Here is a 19,151-nt window from a genome sequence, read left to right as displayed (position 1 = left end):
TGTCTAAGCTGCAATTTGCATGGCATCCACTCATGCAAAGGAGAATAAATGGGAAGACAGATGTATACAGAAGAGAATGAGATTATTTTGCCTCTTATTTCCTACGTGTAGCCAGATCCTACATGTTCACAGTCTTTACCTGGACTGATGGAAAGGGAATCTTGTAAAGAGAAGACAACTCCAAACACCACATCTGAATTACAGCCATAAAACCAACTGTTTAATTGAAGCTATTTAAAAAAACATGTGAGGCAGTATAAATGATAAAATTATAATTAGGAAGGAATAGCTAGCACTTTTCAAAAAAGCTTTAAAACAGCAACAGGACACTTTACAAAAAGATTTGTAGGGATAAAGTTTTCAAACTACAGGTATTGTATAAAGGTAACACAGATATCTTATAAAAGAATACAGCAACAGAGACAAAATGGGTACTCAAACTCCTCTGAAACTAAATCTTCTGGTGGTCTTGATTAAAATGTATGTTCAGAAACTATTTTAACAATGACTAAATATTTCAGATTTTAATTTACAGCTCCCTGTTGTAGGCATCACACTATACACATCTTCCAAGCAAATTGGCAATACATTTCTATTTAACCATGAGTGGTGTCATCTTCCACAAAGTCTTTGGCCATCTCTGCTGTGATCACATCAATATGACTAACCTAATGGGGGGAAAAATAGATATATATTAAAAGTAATGTCTCCTAGATAGTGAAGGCCTCACTTTGAGAAATTGCCAAATGAGACCCAGTGACTGGACTATAATAGTGTCAATTGAAATGAATGGCTCTAGAACACTGGAAGATTGGGATTATGTGAACTGCAGGTTTTACCGCCTTTTCAAAAGAGAGACTGATGACAATGGTCATAACCAGTACTCTTCAAGCCCAGACGCCAACAGCTCAAATGCTGCCTTGTTGTGAATGTATTACAGACATACGACAAATGAATCCTTGCTATTTTAATCATGATTCTGTCATGAGGGAAGTGGAGACTTCCAACCATGCTGCATAGTCCCAAATCAAGCAGTGGCTATGTGATGTGGACACAGATCCACTAGACATTTAGTCGTCTAAGGTCACTGTCTATCACTTGTGATTCTAAACAAAACTGAAAATTTAATTTTCCAGCCCGTTGAGCTAGCTTATTCTCACCAAATGTTCAATACCAGCAACATAATTTTGTTATATTTATTTACAGACATATTTAAAAAAATATTTACCTTGTTTCTGAATTTTACACCATAGAACTTATCAGCTGACTCAAGCAGTTCAGGCCTAAAAGTTGTTGTAATAAACTGGGCATGTTCAGCTAGTTCCATAATCATATCTGAAAAATAAGGACATCCGTAAGCCAACTCTCTTTTCAATAAACAGGCCACAATTCTTACTAAGAGGCAAACAACAACAGCTGCTCTTTTCTTGGTGAACAAAAAACAAAAGTGCCCAATTTTTATTAGATTTTACATGTAGTAACATCAATTATGTGTAATAAGAAATACCACCATTTGGTGTACCAATGAATTTACCCTTTATGATGAGTCACAGAAGTTTGATTTAGTAAGCATTCATCCCATTTCAGTCATAAGATATGCATGCTGCAAAAATTTGGATTCAGAAAAATCCGTTTTCTACAAGTAATTTGCCTATTTCAGAACCAGAGTAAAACTTTTCCCCAATTGTAATCTTTTAAGCAGATCTTTTAGAAATTGTATGCTATATGCAGACATTTCCTAAAATTAATTTTGCAATGACTTTTTGAAAGATACAAAGATAACATAGCCAAAGAAATACACTTTTCTGTATTCACTGCATGCTGTCATGCACATAGAAACAGTAACATATGTCCCTTTACCATGAACAAAATATTTTATTTGAATAAATAAACATTATTTTTAGCCAGATTATTCTTTATTGAGGAACAAACAAAACCTTTACCTGAAACCGCCTTTCTGTGCTGAGCATCCAGAGCTTGGTCAATTTCATCAAACAGGTAAAAAGGAGCTGGATCACATTTCTGGATAGCAAAAATCAGGGCTAGGGCCACCAAGGACTTCTGTCCACCTGAAAGTTGCTGCATTTCTCTCATTTCACCCTGTTTTCCTGTAAATGACACCTAAGAACATGCCATAACAGGAGTTAACTCTACTGTATGAGGACATCAAATATTGCTGTATGGTGTTTGAATTTAATTATTCATTATAACTTCAGTTTCCAGAGCTCATTTTTAGAAACATAATTACTGGTCTACTAAAAGAGTACCACAAATATTGAAATAAAAAGATTTTCTTTACCCTAATCCCAACTCCTGTGAACTGGTCTACGGATGGCACACTGCTCTGAGATCCAGATCCCCTCTCACTCTCAGCACTGCCTTCACCCTCATCCTGGGATTGACTGCCCTCCACATCTCCTTTCTTCATCACTAGCGTGGCTTTGCCACCAGGCACTAACTTCTGGAACACCTCACTGAAGTTTTTTGACACCTTGGAAAACAAAAAGTCAATGTCAATTCAGGTTCATCTATATGCAAATAGATACAGTCTAATCTGAAAAGCAGATTACAACAGCTATTTGTACATGATATTATACCAATAGATTATCCTTAAAGAACAGAGATATGCTTACATACCATAATTCATAGCATTTACTATAGAAATCCAGTAAACAAAAAAAATTTCCTTTTTAAAAATTCTCATCCTTTTTGTAAGGTTTATGGAAAGGCACAAGAGTCATAATATTGTAAAACAGCAAACACCATAGGATAAACTTGCTGCTTCCCTAGGGCATGACCAAAGCCCAGTGAAGCCAATTGGAAACTCATGGACTTCAATGAGCTTTAGAGTAGGCCCAAATTAAACAGGGTATGGGAGCACTGTAGAGAGAGTTCACCTTACATTGTATGCAAAATTTGCCCTCACACCATGGGCCAATATTAGGAGCAGCTTTTATGAGTTCCAAAAAGAATCTTACCCAGTTCCAAGGTGAATTCTGAAGGTAGAGGATTTAAACAAGGGGGATTCTCTATAGATGGCTCTTATACGTAGTACATAATGAGGAGTATGAGCCAAAAGAAAAAGATGTTTTAAAGTGCTTTGAGAATCTTACTGGCTCTTAACACACTCAAGCACTGATCTGTTCCATCTCACAAAGTTACATCACAGAAAAACTAAATTTTCTTCTGACTTCATAGTCTTATCTAATGGCTTCCAGTATTACCTGTTTGAAAGTAAGTTGGATAGCTTCATATTTTCTGAGTTCAAGGACATTCATCAGCTCCATAATAGATTTGTAGCCTCTGTCCAGCTCCTCTTGTCGTTTTATCAGCTTCTCCTTCTGCTCTGAGAAGTTAACAAACTGGTCTAAAGCTTTTTTATTGACATGGCTGTATTTTTTCAGCTCTGTGTTGCACTGCTCCAGTTTACGGAATAACTGAGGAAAAATAACACAAAAAAAGATGACTTTGGGTTCTATTCCAGTTTGACATTCAAAGATGTGTGGCGCTACACCCCCAGGCAAGATCATGTTATGCTTTTGCGATAAAACCAAGCACACTTGTTACCTGTTTTAAACTCAATGTCTGATATTTTTCAAAGGCCTCCTGTGGAAGTGAGCCCAATTCTCTGATTTTCTTCATGCATTCCTCCTTCTTCTTGAGAAGCATGCCTTGCCGATTTGTCATCTTTTCAAGTTCTTTTGTGTCATGGTTAATTGCATCCATGTGTTCCTTCTCCATGTTCTTCCAGCGTTCCATACTTTTTTGGAGGTCTTTAATCCCTGCTTCTGTTTTGTCAATTGAGTTATCCAGATCTGAGATGAGAAAAAGCAAAGTGGGATATGCCTGTGTAAAATTATCAGTTATCCAGCCACTGACCTATTAAAAAAAAATAACCAGAAAGCCCACCGAGTAAAGATGTTTAAAAAAAAAAAAAAAGTTACCTATGAGGTTAAAAAGCTAAAAAAAAAGTTTCATGGGTATTTTATATAATTAAAAATCTCACTGAAGAAAGCATATAGAATTCTGAGTCAAAATGAACACACTTTGGGACTATTTCTTACATTAAAGAAACTCTAGTATATGGCTGTGCTAAACTTGTCTATTTGGCTTCACAAGAATTTGGGGGGGGGGGAGAATCTTCAATTTTGAGCCTTTGGGGTTTAACAAAACCAAAATTTTAGGGGTGAAAAGCAGATTAAATCAATGAATTCTGCATGAAAACCACTGAAATCTGTGACTGTCACATGACTTCATGCAAAACCCTAAGACAGACCAGGTTTGCCTGAAACTGAGGTCATGATCATAAACCTTAAAGAGGCACACAGTGTAAGTCAGGACCCAGGTTAGACCCTTGAATCATTTAAGTGCAGTATCCTGTCTAACACTGGCTAATATGATATAGTTTAGGAGAATGCGTCAAGGCTCCATAAAAAATTATGCAAGAATGTGCCCATAAGGAAGGTTTCTTCCTAACTCCCAGGAGTTAGTGGTTGACTTGTCTTTAAGCCTGAGGGCTGATATCTCCCTCACAATTACTTACTAGGATTAAAATATCATACACATTTTTATCCTTTATTGATTACTACAAAATTATTTGCTTCAGTAATATTTTGTTAAATGAGTTCCCCAGGTTAATTATATATTGTGCAAAAACGTTCTTTTATCAGTTTGAAATTTATTTCGATGTTATTAGTTGCCTCTTGATCTCATGTTATGCTCAATTCTTTTACCAAAATGAATACCACTGACACGTTACACCCCCATATTCTTCAGAGAAATGTAAGTAAAAATCAAGCTACATAAGGAAGTTACAAGATTGCACAGTGCATTGCAAAAAAACAGAAAGCCGTTTACAGATGGGGAAATTTATATATAAAGTTTTTCTCATCAGTTCAGAGGTTTTGTTCAATGATTTGCCAAATAAAGATACGATCATATCTAGAATAAAAGAACTGTTTGTCTCTGCCAGAACAGTTGAGAGACCCATAAGCGAAATGGCAGAAAACATTAACGAAAAGCAGATGACTGCATTAAAAGACACAGACGTGTTTAGTGTTGCAGTTTATGAGAGCATGGATATAAACGATGTTCCATGTTTGGGAGTTGTTGCAAGATACTGTGCTTCTGATGAAATCCAAGAGAAACATTGATGCCTAAAACCCCTGCATGGCACAACAAAGGGGGAAAATATAGTGGAAAGTTTTGTAAACCATTTTGAAGAACGAGGAGTTGACATCAGAAAAATATTTTGTGTGACAACAGATGGTGCTCCTGCCATGATCGGAAAACAGAAGGGATTTGTAAAGTCACTTGAAGATCAAATTGGCCGCCCGACAGTCAAATTTCACTATATCATCCATCAAGAAAACCTATGTGCTAAAATTTCTAATTCAGATCTTAATAATGTGATGAATACAGTGGTGCGAATTGTGAATTTCCTTGTTGCTTGATCTGCTTTGACTCACAGACAGTTTCAAGCACTGCTAGAAGATGGACAGTGCTTATAAAGACATTCCACTTCACAGCAACATTTAGTGGATAAGTCATGGCAAGGTTTTGGTGCGCTTTGTAAACTGTTTTGATGCAATCAAGGCCCTTTTGTCAGAAAAAGCCCTAAAATACCCCCAACTGGATGATGACAAATGGCTGTGTAAGCTCATGTTTCTAACTGACATCACTGCTCACCTAAACGAACTCAATCTCTGTCTCCAGGGTGCAGGGCAAATGGTTCTGGATCTTTATGAAGCCTGGAAGGCATTTGTTGTAAAACAAGCAGTTTTTTCTTGGGATATTTGAACTTCAACTTTCCGCTACCTCCAACACATAAAAGAGATATTGACACATTGCACTGTCAGTATTGATGAGATTGGAATGTACATGCAAGACCTGGAATCAGAATTTTCTGACAGACTTCAAGCGATTTGGCCCAATGCTTTCTTTTCTAATTAAACCTGGAAAGTTCAACGAAAGCTACTTGGATTTGTCTGTATTTCAGTGGATGGGTGTTGAAGATTTCGAAATGCAGCTCATTCAGTTAAAAAGCTCAGAATTGTGGGCATCAAAGTTTGGAGATCTGCTGAGTGCACTTGAAGCTACCAAGAGCTATCATGGGGCCTCTATTCTGACCTACTGGATGTCCCTGCCAGTGAAATTTAACTGTTTGAAGAAAATTGCATTTGCAATGCTTTCAGCATTTGGATCCACATACCTGTATGAACAGGTATTTTCACACATGAAATCTGAGCCAGTTAACAACCGATCACTCAGAAGCTTGTGTGCAGCTTAACGTACCCAAATATGTGCCAGACATTGGAAAACTCAGCAAGGATCACACTAAACTGATACGATCTGCATTTTAATTTAATTTTAAATGAAGCTTCTTAAAGATTTGAAAAACCTTATTTACTTTACATACAACAAGAGTTTAGTTATATATTATAGACTTACAGAGAGAGACCTTCTAAAAATGTTAAAATGTATGACTGGCACGCAAAGCCTTAAATTACAGTGAATAAATGAAGACCTGGCATACCACTTCTGAAAATTTGCCGATCCCTGCACTACAAGGTCAGGTGATAATGTCACCTGATGAAAAATCCCACCCTGGACACTGCTGATACTTTTCCACTATAGAGGGATGAGGATCAAACAAAGGATTCCTCCTTATGTAAATCTTTTTTAAAGGCTGGGGAGGGGGTTGATCTGGACTCTCCTCTATTCCCTACCCAAGAAGACAGACTGCTGAAAGTACCTGAGGGGAAAGACAGGGGTGAGTCCAGACTGAGACAGAGGTCCAGTCTGTAAGAAAAGATAACTGGAAATCTAAGCTACAGAAACTCTGCATCCTGCATAATTCAACATTTAGGTTGAGAAATTGCATTTTGTAACCTGTTTCTTTAGTGAATCAAGCGTAGTTCGCATATTTTGTTTTATTTGCTTAGTAATCTGCTTTGTTCTGTTTGCTATCCCTTATATTCACTTAAAATCTGCCTTTTATAGTTAATAAATTTGTTTTATTATTAAACCTGGTTTGTGTGATTTCTATCGGGGGGGGGCGGCGGGGAAGCTGTGCATCTCTCTCTTCACATTACTCATGGACTTTAAGGTCAGAAGGGACCATTATGATCATCTAGTCTGACCTCCTGCACAACGCAGGCCACAGAATCTCACCCACCCACTTCTGTAACAAACCCCTAACCTATGTCTGAGTTGAGAGAGAGGGCGAATTTTTATGAGCTTCCGCTGTGCAGATTTTTCTATACAGCACAAGACAATACTATTTTGGGTTTATTCCTCAAAAGGGATGTGAACGTGAGTGCTGGGTGAATCCTTTCACACAGAGCTGACTTCAGTCTGTGTCTGCAGCTGGGTGTGGCCCTACCTATGTGCGTGCGTGCATTGCAAGAGGCCAGAGAGAGGGAATCCAGGCTAGTGGAGCAGAAGGGGCATCTCAAAAGGGGGGTCCAACCCGTCACAACCACATTTATGAGTATTGTAAAGTATCTTCATTCCAAGAATCAGTATTACCAACCATCTGATCGTGCCAAGGTATCCTTCACTCGTTTGTTGATGGCCTCGAGTTCTGATGTTGTGGCAGTAAGAACAGTGCCGCCTTCTGTCTCTCGTAGCTCATTCAACTCCTATGGGACAAAAAATAAACAGTAAGAATAGCCATAGCAGGGAATCAAAGTATAAACCCACACTGCAGATGACATGAGTTATTTTCTACTACTCTGGTCCTATGATCGACTATAGCCATTAAAATTCTTTTCACAGAGGAATGGATTTTGTTTTAAATAAAATCTAAACCTCAAAAAAATCCACAGCCACTGCTGTACAGTTCTGTTATAATGTGAACTTATGTTTAATTATATACACTGTCCTTCTGCAAGCTTGGATACACTGTCAGTCCCACCTCAAATACATTCTTAAATAATTCTCCTTCAATCCTAAAAAAAATCCCATAGCTCAGTTTGCATGTTGGATAAACAAAAGTAGAAAAGCTATACATATATATAAAATTATCAGTAGTATATCTGGTGCATATTTAAGAGAAGAAGAATAGTCTGCCAAATCTCTGAAGGTGCAAAACAAGAATATTTTGCAAAATGGATCTAAGAAAATCAATAATCTTACCTGTTCCACTTGGTCTAAGCGTTTTCTGAGATTCTCATTGAGGTATGTCTCTACTCTTGTGATGATGCCTTCCAGTTTAATCCTTTCATTCAAAAGCTGTCTGTTTTCCTGTAAGAAAGTAGGAGAGAATATTAATTTAATTAAACAAAGGCTCTCAGTGAAGGTTCATATTCTTTGAGGAAAGAAAAGTTTGTAGAGTCCAATAAAATGAAAATATTACACAATTCCTTACATGCGTGGAGTTATTTTAATATGAATGTGAGAACATTTTTAATATTTAATATTTGTACAGCAGTCTAGAATCAAAACAGACTTTTTCACTATTAAACATGGAAGGCTATTTGAAACTTTTGCCTTGTCCAACTCTTTACCAAGACCAAAACAGCTCCAAAATGTTAAGTCCTTAAATCGTAATGTTCCCCCAGCTGACACAGATGAAACAAAAACTGAGTTGGTTTATTTATTTCATAGAACAGATCTGTCTCCCCATACCCTACAGGGTTTACTGAAGGAGATGATACCTGTTGCAAAACCAAAGCATAGGAACAAGTCAATTTTAACATGACTACTGCATAATAAAGGTCTTATTTAAAAGCAAAATACACCTCAGTTAAAGAAAGAGTCTAGGTAGTATCTGAAAAAAGCATAATGTAGAACATACAAATAGATAGCACGACAGCAATTAAACAAAACACAAAACAACTCCCTCATACTGAGCAAAGATCACAGAATTTCATAGCTGTGGATTATCAATGACATCTCACTTTTCCTACATAAGAAGAAAAGATTTCAATTAACAGAATGTCTTCTCCGTAAGAAATTCTCCACGTTTAGTGTCATGACATCTTTCCTCTTAGTTCTTACTTGTTGCAGTTGTCGAATCTCATCATTAAGTGCATCCACTCGTTTCTGATCATCTAGACTGAGCTGAGACAGCAAGTCTGTTCCCAATTCTGCTTTTAACGATTCTCGTGTTGATTCCATGGCATGTAAGCTTGCCTCCAAGCTTTGCAAGCTGCGTTGCTGCAGAACAGATTAATTGTATTAAATTGGATCATCATTCAAATGAAACTGCAGACTTGTCTTTTTCTACTTGTATTAAGTAAATCCAGTGTGGTAGTTTTATAGACAACATGAACAGTCCAGGAAGACCATTCCAACTTGTAGCCTGTCAGAAATGCCAGACTACCAACTCTTTTTCTAGGACACGTCTATCAGCACGCATGCTATAGTCTCCAATGGGAAACAATTTTGATTTTGTAAAAGACAGCTTATAGAACAGGAGAAAACTTCATTTTTAATTGAAAATCAGCCCCTTTGATTGCTGCTCCTGAGTCCTGCACAATACTTTCCAATGTATGGTCATCCAGTGCATCGTGTGCACCCATTTTTTATTTGTCTACTCAGACTATAAATTCTTTGGGACAGGAAGTATGTCTGCTCAAACAATATGATAATTAACTAAGAAGTCACTAACAAATTCTTACATATATTATATACCTTTGGCATAAAGGTTTTTTCAGACTGCTGCCTCTTCTCTTTCAGCATTTTCATCTCTGACAAGATGCTGTCTCGGGAAGCTTTGAATTTTCTCTGTTGGGTCTCAATCTGCTGCATTTGATTCATGAGTTGGTCAATTTCATTATTAATCCATACAGTGGGCTAAGGAAAATTCCAAGTTTTAAATATAAGAGGTACTTTAAACCCACACTGTTACTGCAGTTTCTCATTTTTGCTCACTCCCCATCATATCACAACTTTCATAGATATAGAACCAGTCACATTCAGCTGCTCTCAGAGGTCAACACAAAGCCTTCAATTGACCAGAAGAGATTAAATAGAGCAGTTGAGACTCTTGTGGTGCTTTACCTCATTTTCTCTCAGAAGTCAAATATGTTGCCTCAACAGCACCCCCAAGGCAAACATATCAGTAGCAGTTTTATAGCACTGTAATCAATAGGCTCTAGAAACAAATGCAAAGAAAAATTAGTATGCCTGAACTATTAAGTGCTATTAGGATTAGGACAAAACATTGATGGGGGGACAGATTATCCAACATCTGCCTTTTGTGAGGGTTTCTTGCAACTTCCTCTGAAGCATCTGGTGCTTGCCACTGGTCACAGACTGGACTATATGGACCACAGGCTGATCCAGTATAGCAATTCCTATCTTCCGCTGCCTTAGATCACTAGGATGAAAACTTGACCCTACTGAAGTCAATGGGAGCTTTACCAGTTTTAATGGGACCAAGATTTCACCGATGTGTCCACATTACAAATGCTATCATTTGTCAGTCAGAGAGAGAGGGAGAGGCACCCAAAATAAAAAGACCTTGGAAACGTAACTAGTCTTTTTGCTCCCAGAAGGGGTCCAACATTCTGGTCAGGAATTAGGAATACAATAGAGAATTTTAGAGCTCTTGAACAGGCCAGTATTAATTCCCCTCTTAAAAATATTTTCTATAAACCATAGCGTGCTAGTCTGGAATCTGATGCTGAAGGCAGGTGTGGGCAGACTGGGAGTCTACACATAATTAAAACGGGGAAACACTGAGCATTAGAAGGTTAATCTTGCTAAAGCTTTTGATTCTATTCCAAATCTTTATTTATGGCTTTTTCCATGATACTAAAAGTTTTTTTTTTTACAACTTCTTCAGTGTTGCCAGAGGTGCTACTGATATACAAATGTTATTTACACATGAAAAAATTAAGTCACAATTATTCACTCTGGCCTTAAAAGTCTAACTAATTTCTTCTGAAATCCTCCTTCAATAGCTACAATAGCATCCACGTTGTTAGTCATGTAATCTGCATCACAGTTTGACATATATTGAGACAGCTTGATAACTCTCTATTCTGCATATCAGTCAACAATTTGAGAAAGCTATAATTTACATGCTTATAAAGAAATGGCTGTTCTGTCATGACTAAAGAGGTTTACAAAAAGCTAGTGAAATACAGAGATTTAGAAAACTAACTTCAACTTTGCCCCTTTTTCCATATCATATTCTTCTGTAAAACATTACTGATAGAAAGGAAACTAATATGTAGGTGGCTATTATTTTAGACATGTACTACACATACCATGTTAACAACTGACCTAATTCTATATTTACCTTATGGGTGAATATATATCTTGGCTAAATAATTACTAAAATCAGAAAAAAGACAGCTATCTCAAGAGTTTCCAGAGGTTATTTAGAAGAATGCAATAGACACTGAAGGACAGAAATAATTAAGGGTAGCACAACAGGGTAGAAACAGAAGAAATTTGATGAGATTAAGAGAAGACAAATTCAGGCTAACTGTCAGAAAAAGCTTCCAGACCATGACATCTAGCAGACAATAAAACAGTGGGATGTGGTAGAATCCCTGTTACTTAGGGCATTTAGAATTAGACTACACAAATACTAAAAATAACACAATACGGAACAACCTTGTAGTGACTATGGGATACATCACAAGAGTTAACAGGCCTTTCCCATCTCTAATATCTATCAGCCAAACATAGGACTGCTTTTACTTCACAATACTTTCCTATAGCAATATCCTTTACAATATTATAATGTTGCTATAAGAAGCAGAGTTATGAAAAACTACACTCCAAGCACTGTAAATAAGGAGGATTCTCAAAACTAGACTAAAATATTTTATTAGGACTACAATATTATGCACACAGCTTATGGTTTCAAGATGTTTTCTGAACATCACTACTAGATTATAACAATTTTTTAAAAAAATCAACTTTACTAATTTTTCCCCCTTTTAAATCTCAGGATGTTAGAGCCATAGTAATATTTTCTGAAGGGACACCATGCAGCTGACTTTAGGATCAAGTCGCTAGCACCTAATAAGTAAACCTTGGTGAAATTTTTTATTGTATAAAATCATGTTTTAAGACCTAGAGATATTGGTCTCTTTATATTAAGAGTACAGATATAGTTCATAGAAAATTAAAATTGATAATAGAGGACAAAAGCATGTCACAGACATGAGCAGTATGTGTTAAAGGTGGTTAGAACTATATCAGTAAAGGTGTTATAAGTAACCTATTGACCTGCTGGCATTATCTCACTTAATCATTTATGAAAACATCTCCTGATCACTGACTAATGTTAAACACTATTTACAGATGTACAATTAATCAAGTGTAATTGAGAGACGTGTTACATTAGAAATTAAATTCTCCAACAATATAAATCTGGCATAAAATGTATTAACATTCGTTTATGTGGGCTCTGTTGCATTTTTAATATAGTAATTTTCCTGGTTTTTTTTTTTTTTAAATGTTGACTACTCTCATTAGAACCTCTATAGCAGTATATAGAAGAAAGCCTGCATAGGCAGGAATTACAACTAATACCATAGAAAATAGCCATTATGTAAAAATAAAGTCTTAAAACAATTGTTCATTTTGTAATGAAGGTGGGAGAAAAGAACAAACTCACTAGGCCTTATTACCATGCAACTTTTCCCACACAACATGCACAAATACATCAAAAAGGATATTTTCAATGTTTCTGCGCAAGTTTTCATTGAGTTTTGCTTCAAGTTCACCAAGTTCTTCTTCTGCCTTTCTAACATCTTTTTGCAGTTCAAGCCGAGACTTTCTTGTGTCATAATAACCTCCAGTCAGAGCACCACGATGGCTGACTTGATCACCTATGAACAGAAGAGAATTAAAATGGTACTTTTGTACTGCACACCCATAGGACATGTTGTTCAAAGCAGTTCCTAGGAGCTAATGATTATTCTGCTAATATGTACTTTAAGTACTGTCAATTTCCTAGAGAGATTCTATACAATTCTGAGGAATCATGCATGCATGTAATGTTTGCAATTAATTTACAAAATGTCACTTTCAAATGTTAACAAGGCAAAAAAAAATCACATTTATTTTTGTAAAGCTTTTAAAAAGTGTATTTAATGCCTCATAACCAGCAGGTTCCTAGCTCAAGGAACTGCCTTCAATTTCTTTTATTAACTTCTGAAAGCATGTAATCCACATGAAAGTCAATTTATATGAACAATGGGGACATTCAAATGCCATATCACTTCCAGTTTTTCAAAATGCATCACGTTAGAGCAGTTTCCTCAATAGTGGCCAAAACGGCCAGACGTAATCAAGGCAAACGGGGCTAACCTTAAACAACTGGTGTGCGCTCTATTAAAACACTCCACCCAAAAAGGGGCAAGCTCCAACGTTCTCTTAATGTTTGCTGTTACGCTGCATCCTTTTTACCAAATCTTCTGCTATACCTCCATCTGTAACTGCTGTCCCGACTGATCAAAGCCTTAGTCTCCTTTAGGCCTGACAAATCTTATGGTTAACTGTTTTGCCCAAGAAATGTTACTTGTCACTAACTGGGGTTCTTAAAGAACTGCCTCTGCAGATGCACACGGGATGAATACCCAGAATCTTCTATAATGCAATGACTGTTTGAGTCATGCAAGTAACACGTGTGGATCCTAACATTTGGACTCAAGGACATAAAATGGGCTGTGGCCTCAACTGCCCTTACACATCGAAAGATTCATTAAAGCACTCTGGAAAATATAGGAAAGTGGCAGAGTGGATCTGCAGAAAACAACACTACAAGAACCAGTTATTGTAAATAATAATTTTCTCTCAGAGTGGGGATCTGAGGAACTTCTCAAAGGAGAGAGAAACTAGCAGCGTAGCTCATGGGGAGCCACTAAACAGAAGATTCCTCTCCAAAAAACAGGGAGATATCAAGTCAAGACAAACATGTGACTAGTATACCGAAGTAGCGAACCTGCACTTCTTAGTAATTAAGCGGTACATAAGCATGCCACAGAAGTTGTTTTAAACCTAGTGGAATAAGCTTCTCAATTCCTCAGGGACATCAATACCTGATAAAATCAGATACAAGTCTAATCCATTTTGTAAGTCTCTGGGATGATTCCTAATGATCTGTTGCCCAAGTCACAAAAAAAACCTAGAGGACTTAAAAAATATTTTGGACTATGACAACAGCGATATTAACATTTAGTTTGTTTCATCTAGCTTACCCAGGTAAATTACCATAATATCAGGTTTTGCAAAGAACACTAGGAAAGTAATAGACTAGTTTCAATGACCCTTGGTCCACCAAAGACTCTGTTTTTCCATTAAATTGATAATATAATTGCGATACATACCTTCCAAAGTAATACAATCCATAGTGAAAGCTCTGGCCAACTGGGTAGACACCTCCATGCTACGACAAATAAGAGTCTTTCCAAAAACATGTTTGAAGGCTTTGTCAAATCTGGGATTGTATCTCAGTTTACTGATCATAGGAATAGCGTCCTAAAAATGTAGCATTCACATCAATAAAGCAGTACATACCAACAACAAGAACAATAAGTTGCACAAACGTGTCACACATAGCCTGAAGCATCCACTGGGTGCACTGTGCAATTGCCAGTGAAAAATAATTTAAAGAGAACCCTTGGCAACCCAACAAAAACAACAAAATAAAATAAACCCTCAAATTTGCAATAAGAATTTCTGTAATCTTTAATTAAAAAAATAAAACACTAAGAATAGGTCATTCCAATGTACTGAAAATTAATGAAGCAAGTCCATTTAGAACTGTGCATGCCATCATAATTTACAGAAATGCCTGTGATTGTGAACACAAATTACTGTCTCTGCGTATGATCATGTGTTCTTTAAACTGCTGCACAATCAATTAGGGGGTCGGCTTATTACAATTTCTCAGACACATCAAAAAATACTGCACATGCAAGTTAGGCATAAATAGTTATGAAAATCTGAAGGGACTGATTTAAGGTTTGATCTTACTCTCACTGGAGCAATGACAGGTCTGCCAGTAATTTCAACAGGAACAGGATCAGGTGCTAAGTAGCAACTGAGTGAGTTTAAATGATTTTTGTTACTGTATCTGTCAATTAACAACTTCTGTATAAGGAATAAGATATTGTGGGTGCCACCAGAAACATACATACATAATGTATTTCCAAAGTGAATGTGTGTGAAGAATCAGGTTGTTCCTATCAGTATCATTTATGTTTCATTGTTTATGCAAAATTAAATAGAATGTGTAAAAAGTCTAGTTGACCTACTTTACCGTAGGAAATCACTAAATTTTTTAAACTAACCTACAATTTCAAATTCAAATAGATATTTACTGTAAGTATATTATATATTTACTAGTGAAAATATAATGGTATTAACAAAATTTTCATAGTGGCAATGGAACATAACTTGTTTCAAATAATAAATTTGGCTGTCTTATGCTATGTCACATTATCCTCTTGCCCAGGTCTTGTAAAAAGGCTGCCTTCCAACTTGAGGAAAGTACATTACCATTTCTATTCAGATGATAATGAAATTCTTCCTTTCATTCTCAACTCTGTATCTTTTTAAATGGATGAAGTTTAACATTACTTTTTTGAATCTACCAGGTGTTAAAGAGATTCTTGAAGTGCAATACTGAAAAAAAAATATTTAGTTGGATATGGCCAGCCTGAAGAAAATAGCATTATAAAGCAGTAGCAGCAAGAGTACATAGCATCTATGTGACATAAATATGTAACTTATAAGTAATCTACTTGAAGAAAAAACAGAACTCAGTATCAAAACAGTGACTCACATTGGTTTCAGGGTAAGCAGTATCTCTAACATCCAGCTTGTTGAGAGGCAGAAAAGTTACTTCTCCAGGAAGGTTCATTTTATTAAACTCCATTAAGATCTTTGTACTGACCTCATCGGAATCCACAATATGATAAAATAACCTAATTTAAACAGACCAAAGAAAAACCACCAAGATTTTATTATGCCAAAATAATTGACATTTTCTACCCCAAACTCAAATTTCCAGGAACCACTAAACAAAACAAAACCATGTTTTATTCTCTCTACAGTTTTTGGCATTACCACACCTTAGAAAATACAAGTGGAAAAAATAGGTAGTCTAATTTGGGTAGTGAGTTTTAGTCGGGTAAAGAGCTCTTTTCAGTGTCTTTTTGATATGGTGCGAATTTGATTATTGTACATACATGCAACTAAAGTTGACAACAGGCCCAATGTATACATCAAAAGAATAAACCCTCCTATGGCAAGCTTGTGCCAGCAACTGGCTTTCAACATGCATAAAGTCAAACATGCTCCTCTTACCCTTTCAAATTCAAGAAGAATTCAATACAGTATAATTTACCTGTTCCCTGCAGTAACTTCAACACAAGTATAGAAAGCAGGCTCACACTCAAAATTATTCATCACAATGCCATGGTAACCATTTAGAACATGTTGGTTTATGCCTTTCCGGCGAAAGTGCTCCAAGACTTTGTTTATGCTGTCTATACCATTTAGAATGGCCTGTCATAAAAAAAAAATATTATGAATAATATTATGAATAACTTGTATTACTAGACTTCAAGGATCACGTGACCTAGAAATAATGCTAATCTACAGTTTTTAGTCTTTTGTCTTGCCAGTTTAAAATATAAACTGACAAAATGTTTTTAAGCTTATTGCTTGGATTTCAAGTTTTTTAGTGATTTCTAGTTGAGATCATGGGTCATTCACCATCTGCCTCTCAGCTGCTCAGTGTCAGCCACTGGGCCTTATGAAGGCCACAGTCACTGACCAATTCTTGTTAGGACTGCAGACAACACATGGCTACCCATGTGGATAGTGCACGTGAGCTGTCACTGCCTACTTTAAGGCCACCACAAGTTCCCTCCCGGCCACTGACAGCAAGTACCTGCTCTGGATATAGGAACCAATAGGCATGGTAATTTGAAAGTCTGAGAGCCACCCGTTTTCAATGCTTTGATAAACAAACTGAATTTCAGCAAAAAATTTCTCACTCCAAAAACTGGCTTTAGGCTAAGAATAAATAGGTATTTCAGCCCACAAGAATTCTTTTTCAGAGAGCTGTAAGTATTTGAAAAATAAGGCTTATGAAAATGTTCTGATATTATGATCTGCAGCTGTAGACTGTTTTTTCCCCTTAAAGATGTGGCAATTATCTTTAAAGATATGAAAACTTTCCTCATGTCATATAATCAATTAGTAACTTTAACAAATGCACAGTATCTCACTTTTCCTGTTGCTGCTCTAAGAAGTTGCTGTTTCTTCTCCAAATCCTCTCGTTTTGCAGCAAGAGCTTGTTGTTCGGCATTCTCCTCTCGCCACAGATAACTACAAAACGAGACAAAAGGCAGGTTAACATTATTAAGCACTTTGATTATCAGAAAATTTTTAGCAAGTAAAACTTGGTTAACTTCCTTCTAAAGTAGTAATTTTTTTAAAATTGAAATGTAGAGGTTTAAACCTCCAAACACATGACCATATTTAAAAATACTTAAGTAGTTATGCCAAGTCAACGACTACACAGCTGGCATCCTTTACATTTTACACGTAATAATTAAAACAAATTTTAAATAAATTTACTAACTTTCTTTCACTCTGTAGTTCATCTTTTTTGTTTTTCACCTCATAATACTTTCTGTCCAGTTCTTCGACACGAGCTTTAACCTCATTAAGATCTTGGTCCAATTTCTAATGCACATAAAAAAAATAAATCTTTCAACGGTAAGACTCTAGCTTTAAATCCATCTGTTATGCAATTCTAGCTTTAAATCCTTATATTACAATTCAGAATTAATTCCTGTAACTTTTTCCATGATTTGCACTAAAATTGCTAAAGTGGTAAGAAAAAACAGATCTTTAGAGGTCAGCAGCAGCAGTATGGAGACTATGAAGTAACTGGGTGCTAATAGCCAGGCAAGAAGGACAAAGAAGAAAGCAAGATTTATTTTGTTGATTCTGATGTTCCAGTCACCTTCAGAACGAAAAGGATCAGAGAATTGGCAGAAATACTCAAAGCCATCATACGTTACACTATAAAGTGGAATCAAAGAGACCCATTACTGCAATCTGCTTAGAAGTTTGTTCCTTTACAACACAAAAATAATAAGCCTCTGAGGCTAAATAGCATTTAGATTGCTGTACAACAATATATTGCATGTTAGCCTTCCATGCCACTCTTGCTATAATGAAGGTTCTAGTGTGTTCTCCAATAAAGTCAAGTACTGGTACCACTTAGCTGCAGGTACTCTGCTAGTGCAGCATATTTGGAGAACTTGCTAGCAGATGTTCCTCTATCCCCATTGTCTGGAATCAAGAGCTTTCATTTCTTTCAGCAGCTCAATGGCTAGGAATTTATTGGTAATAACTTTATGATTCTTAATGTTAGTACTACTATTTTCTGCAGTCTTAAAATCTTTTATTTTTATTGTTCACTTTTCCAGTCTCCAGACCAATTTCTCCAAAACACCTCCATGTTACAAAAAAGCCAGGCAATTATTTCAGCTTGCTCAGAAGAATTTGTGTATGTATTGTTTTGCGCGCGTGCACACACACACACACACACACACACACGTTTCAGCACTGACAAGATCCTTTTCACTTCCAGAAGAAACAGAGGCTTGAGAGTTGTTCATTGCAGGAACTCTGCCAGTAAAAACAGCCAGATTGGTATGCCATTTCCCTCACTCAACCAACTACAGAGAAATGCTTGAGTAGCATGGCTCTCTTCCAAAATATGGTTTACACTGGCAGAACACTTTCTTCCTCAGTGTGACTTTGTTCATAAATTTGATCAGGTTTCACATTTATCACCAAGTTCCAGTAGATTTATTATTCAACAGAGATTGTAAGGGCTGCATCTGTCAGCACATCAAGCATAATGGCATTAGCAGTGGGCATACTCCCTGCACGGCCATGTAACTAGTTAGAACTGATTCTTCATTTCTATGGTTTCGCCTGACACACAAGGAGTGTTAAACAGCCTGAAAAAATCAACAACATTACAACAGGCTACCATTCAACCTTGATTAAAGGCTCCAACAAAACAGCCAGCATGTGCTATCAAAGCTGCTGTCAATTCTCCCATCCATAATCAGGAACATTCCTTATCCCTTCATTAATACTTTGCAGTCTGGCTGAACCTTTGGAAAATACGCATGATATCTCAA

General features: G+C 36.5%; 1 protein-coding gene across 1 annotated transcript in view; it reads right to left on the bottom strand.

Moving 5' to 3' along the window:
* Positions 1-293: 293 nt before the first annotated feature.
* Positions 294-19,151, bottom strand: part of SMC3 (structural maintenance of chromosomes 3) — a 48,732-nt gene continuing 29,874 nt past the window's right edge. The window contains exons 14-29 of the mRNA XM_039481593.1: positions 17,570-17,673; positions 17,214-17,313; positions 16,325-16,485; positions 15,761-15,902; positions 14,301-14,451; positions 12,648-12,800; positions 9,640-9,791; positions 9,004-9,162; positions 8,140-8,247; positions 7,535-7,643; positions 3,568-3,815; positions 3,225-3,437; positions 2,300-2,491; positions 1,944-2,121; positions 1,229-1,335; positions 294-668 (exon numbers count right to left, since the gene is read on the bottom strand). Of these exons, the coding sequence (XP_039337527.1) occupies positions 597-668; positions 1,229-1,335; positions 1,944-2,121; positions 2,300-2,491; positions 3,225-3,437; positions 3,568-3,815; positions 7,535-7,643; positions 8,140-8,247; positions 9,004-9,162; positions 9,640-9,791; positions 12,648-12,800; positions 14,301-14,451; positions 15,761-15,902; positions 16,325-16,485; positions 17,214-17,313; positions 17,570-17,673 (2,349 nt within the window). The 3' untranslated portion in view covers positions 294-596. The remainder of the gene's footprint in view (positions 669-1,228; positions 1,336-1,943; positions 2,122-2,299; positions 2,492-3,224; positions 3,438-3,567; positions 3,816-7,534; positions 7,644-8,139; positions 8,248-9,003; positions 9,163-9,639; positions 9,792-12,647; positions 12,801-14,300; positions 14,452-15,760; positions 15,903-16,324; positions 16,486-17,213; positions 17,314-17,569; positions 17,674-19,151) is intronic.

Source organism: Mauremys reevesii, linkage group 7 (genome assembly GCF_016161935.1).
Source record: "Mauremys reevesii isolate NIE-2019 linkage group 7, ASM1616193v1, whole genome shotgun sequence".
In the NCBI taxonomy this organism is placed as follows: domain Eukaryota; kingdom Metazoa; phylum Chordata; order Testudines; family Geoemydidae; genus Mauremys; species Mauremys reevesii.
This window is presented reverse-complemented; position numbering and strand designations above follow the sequence as displayed.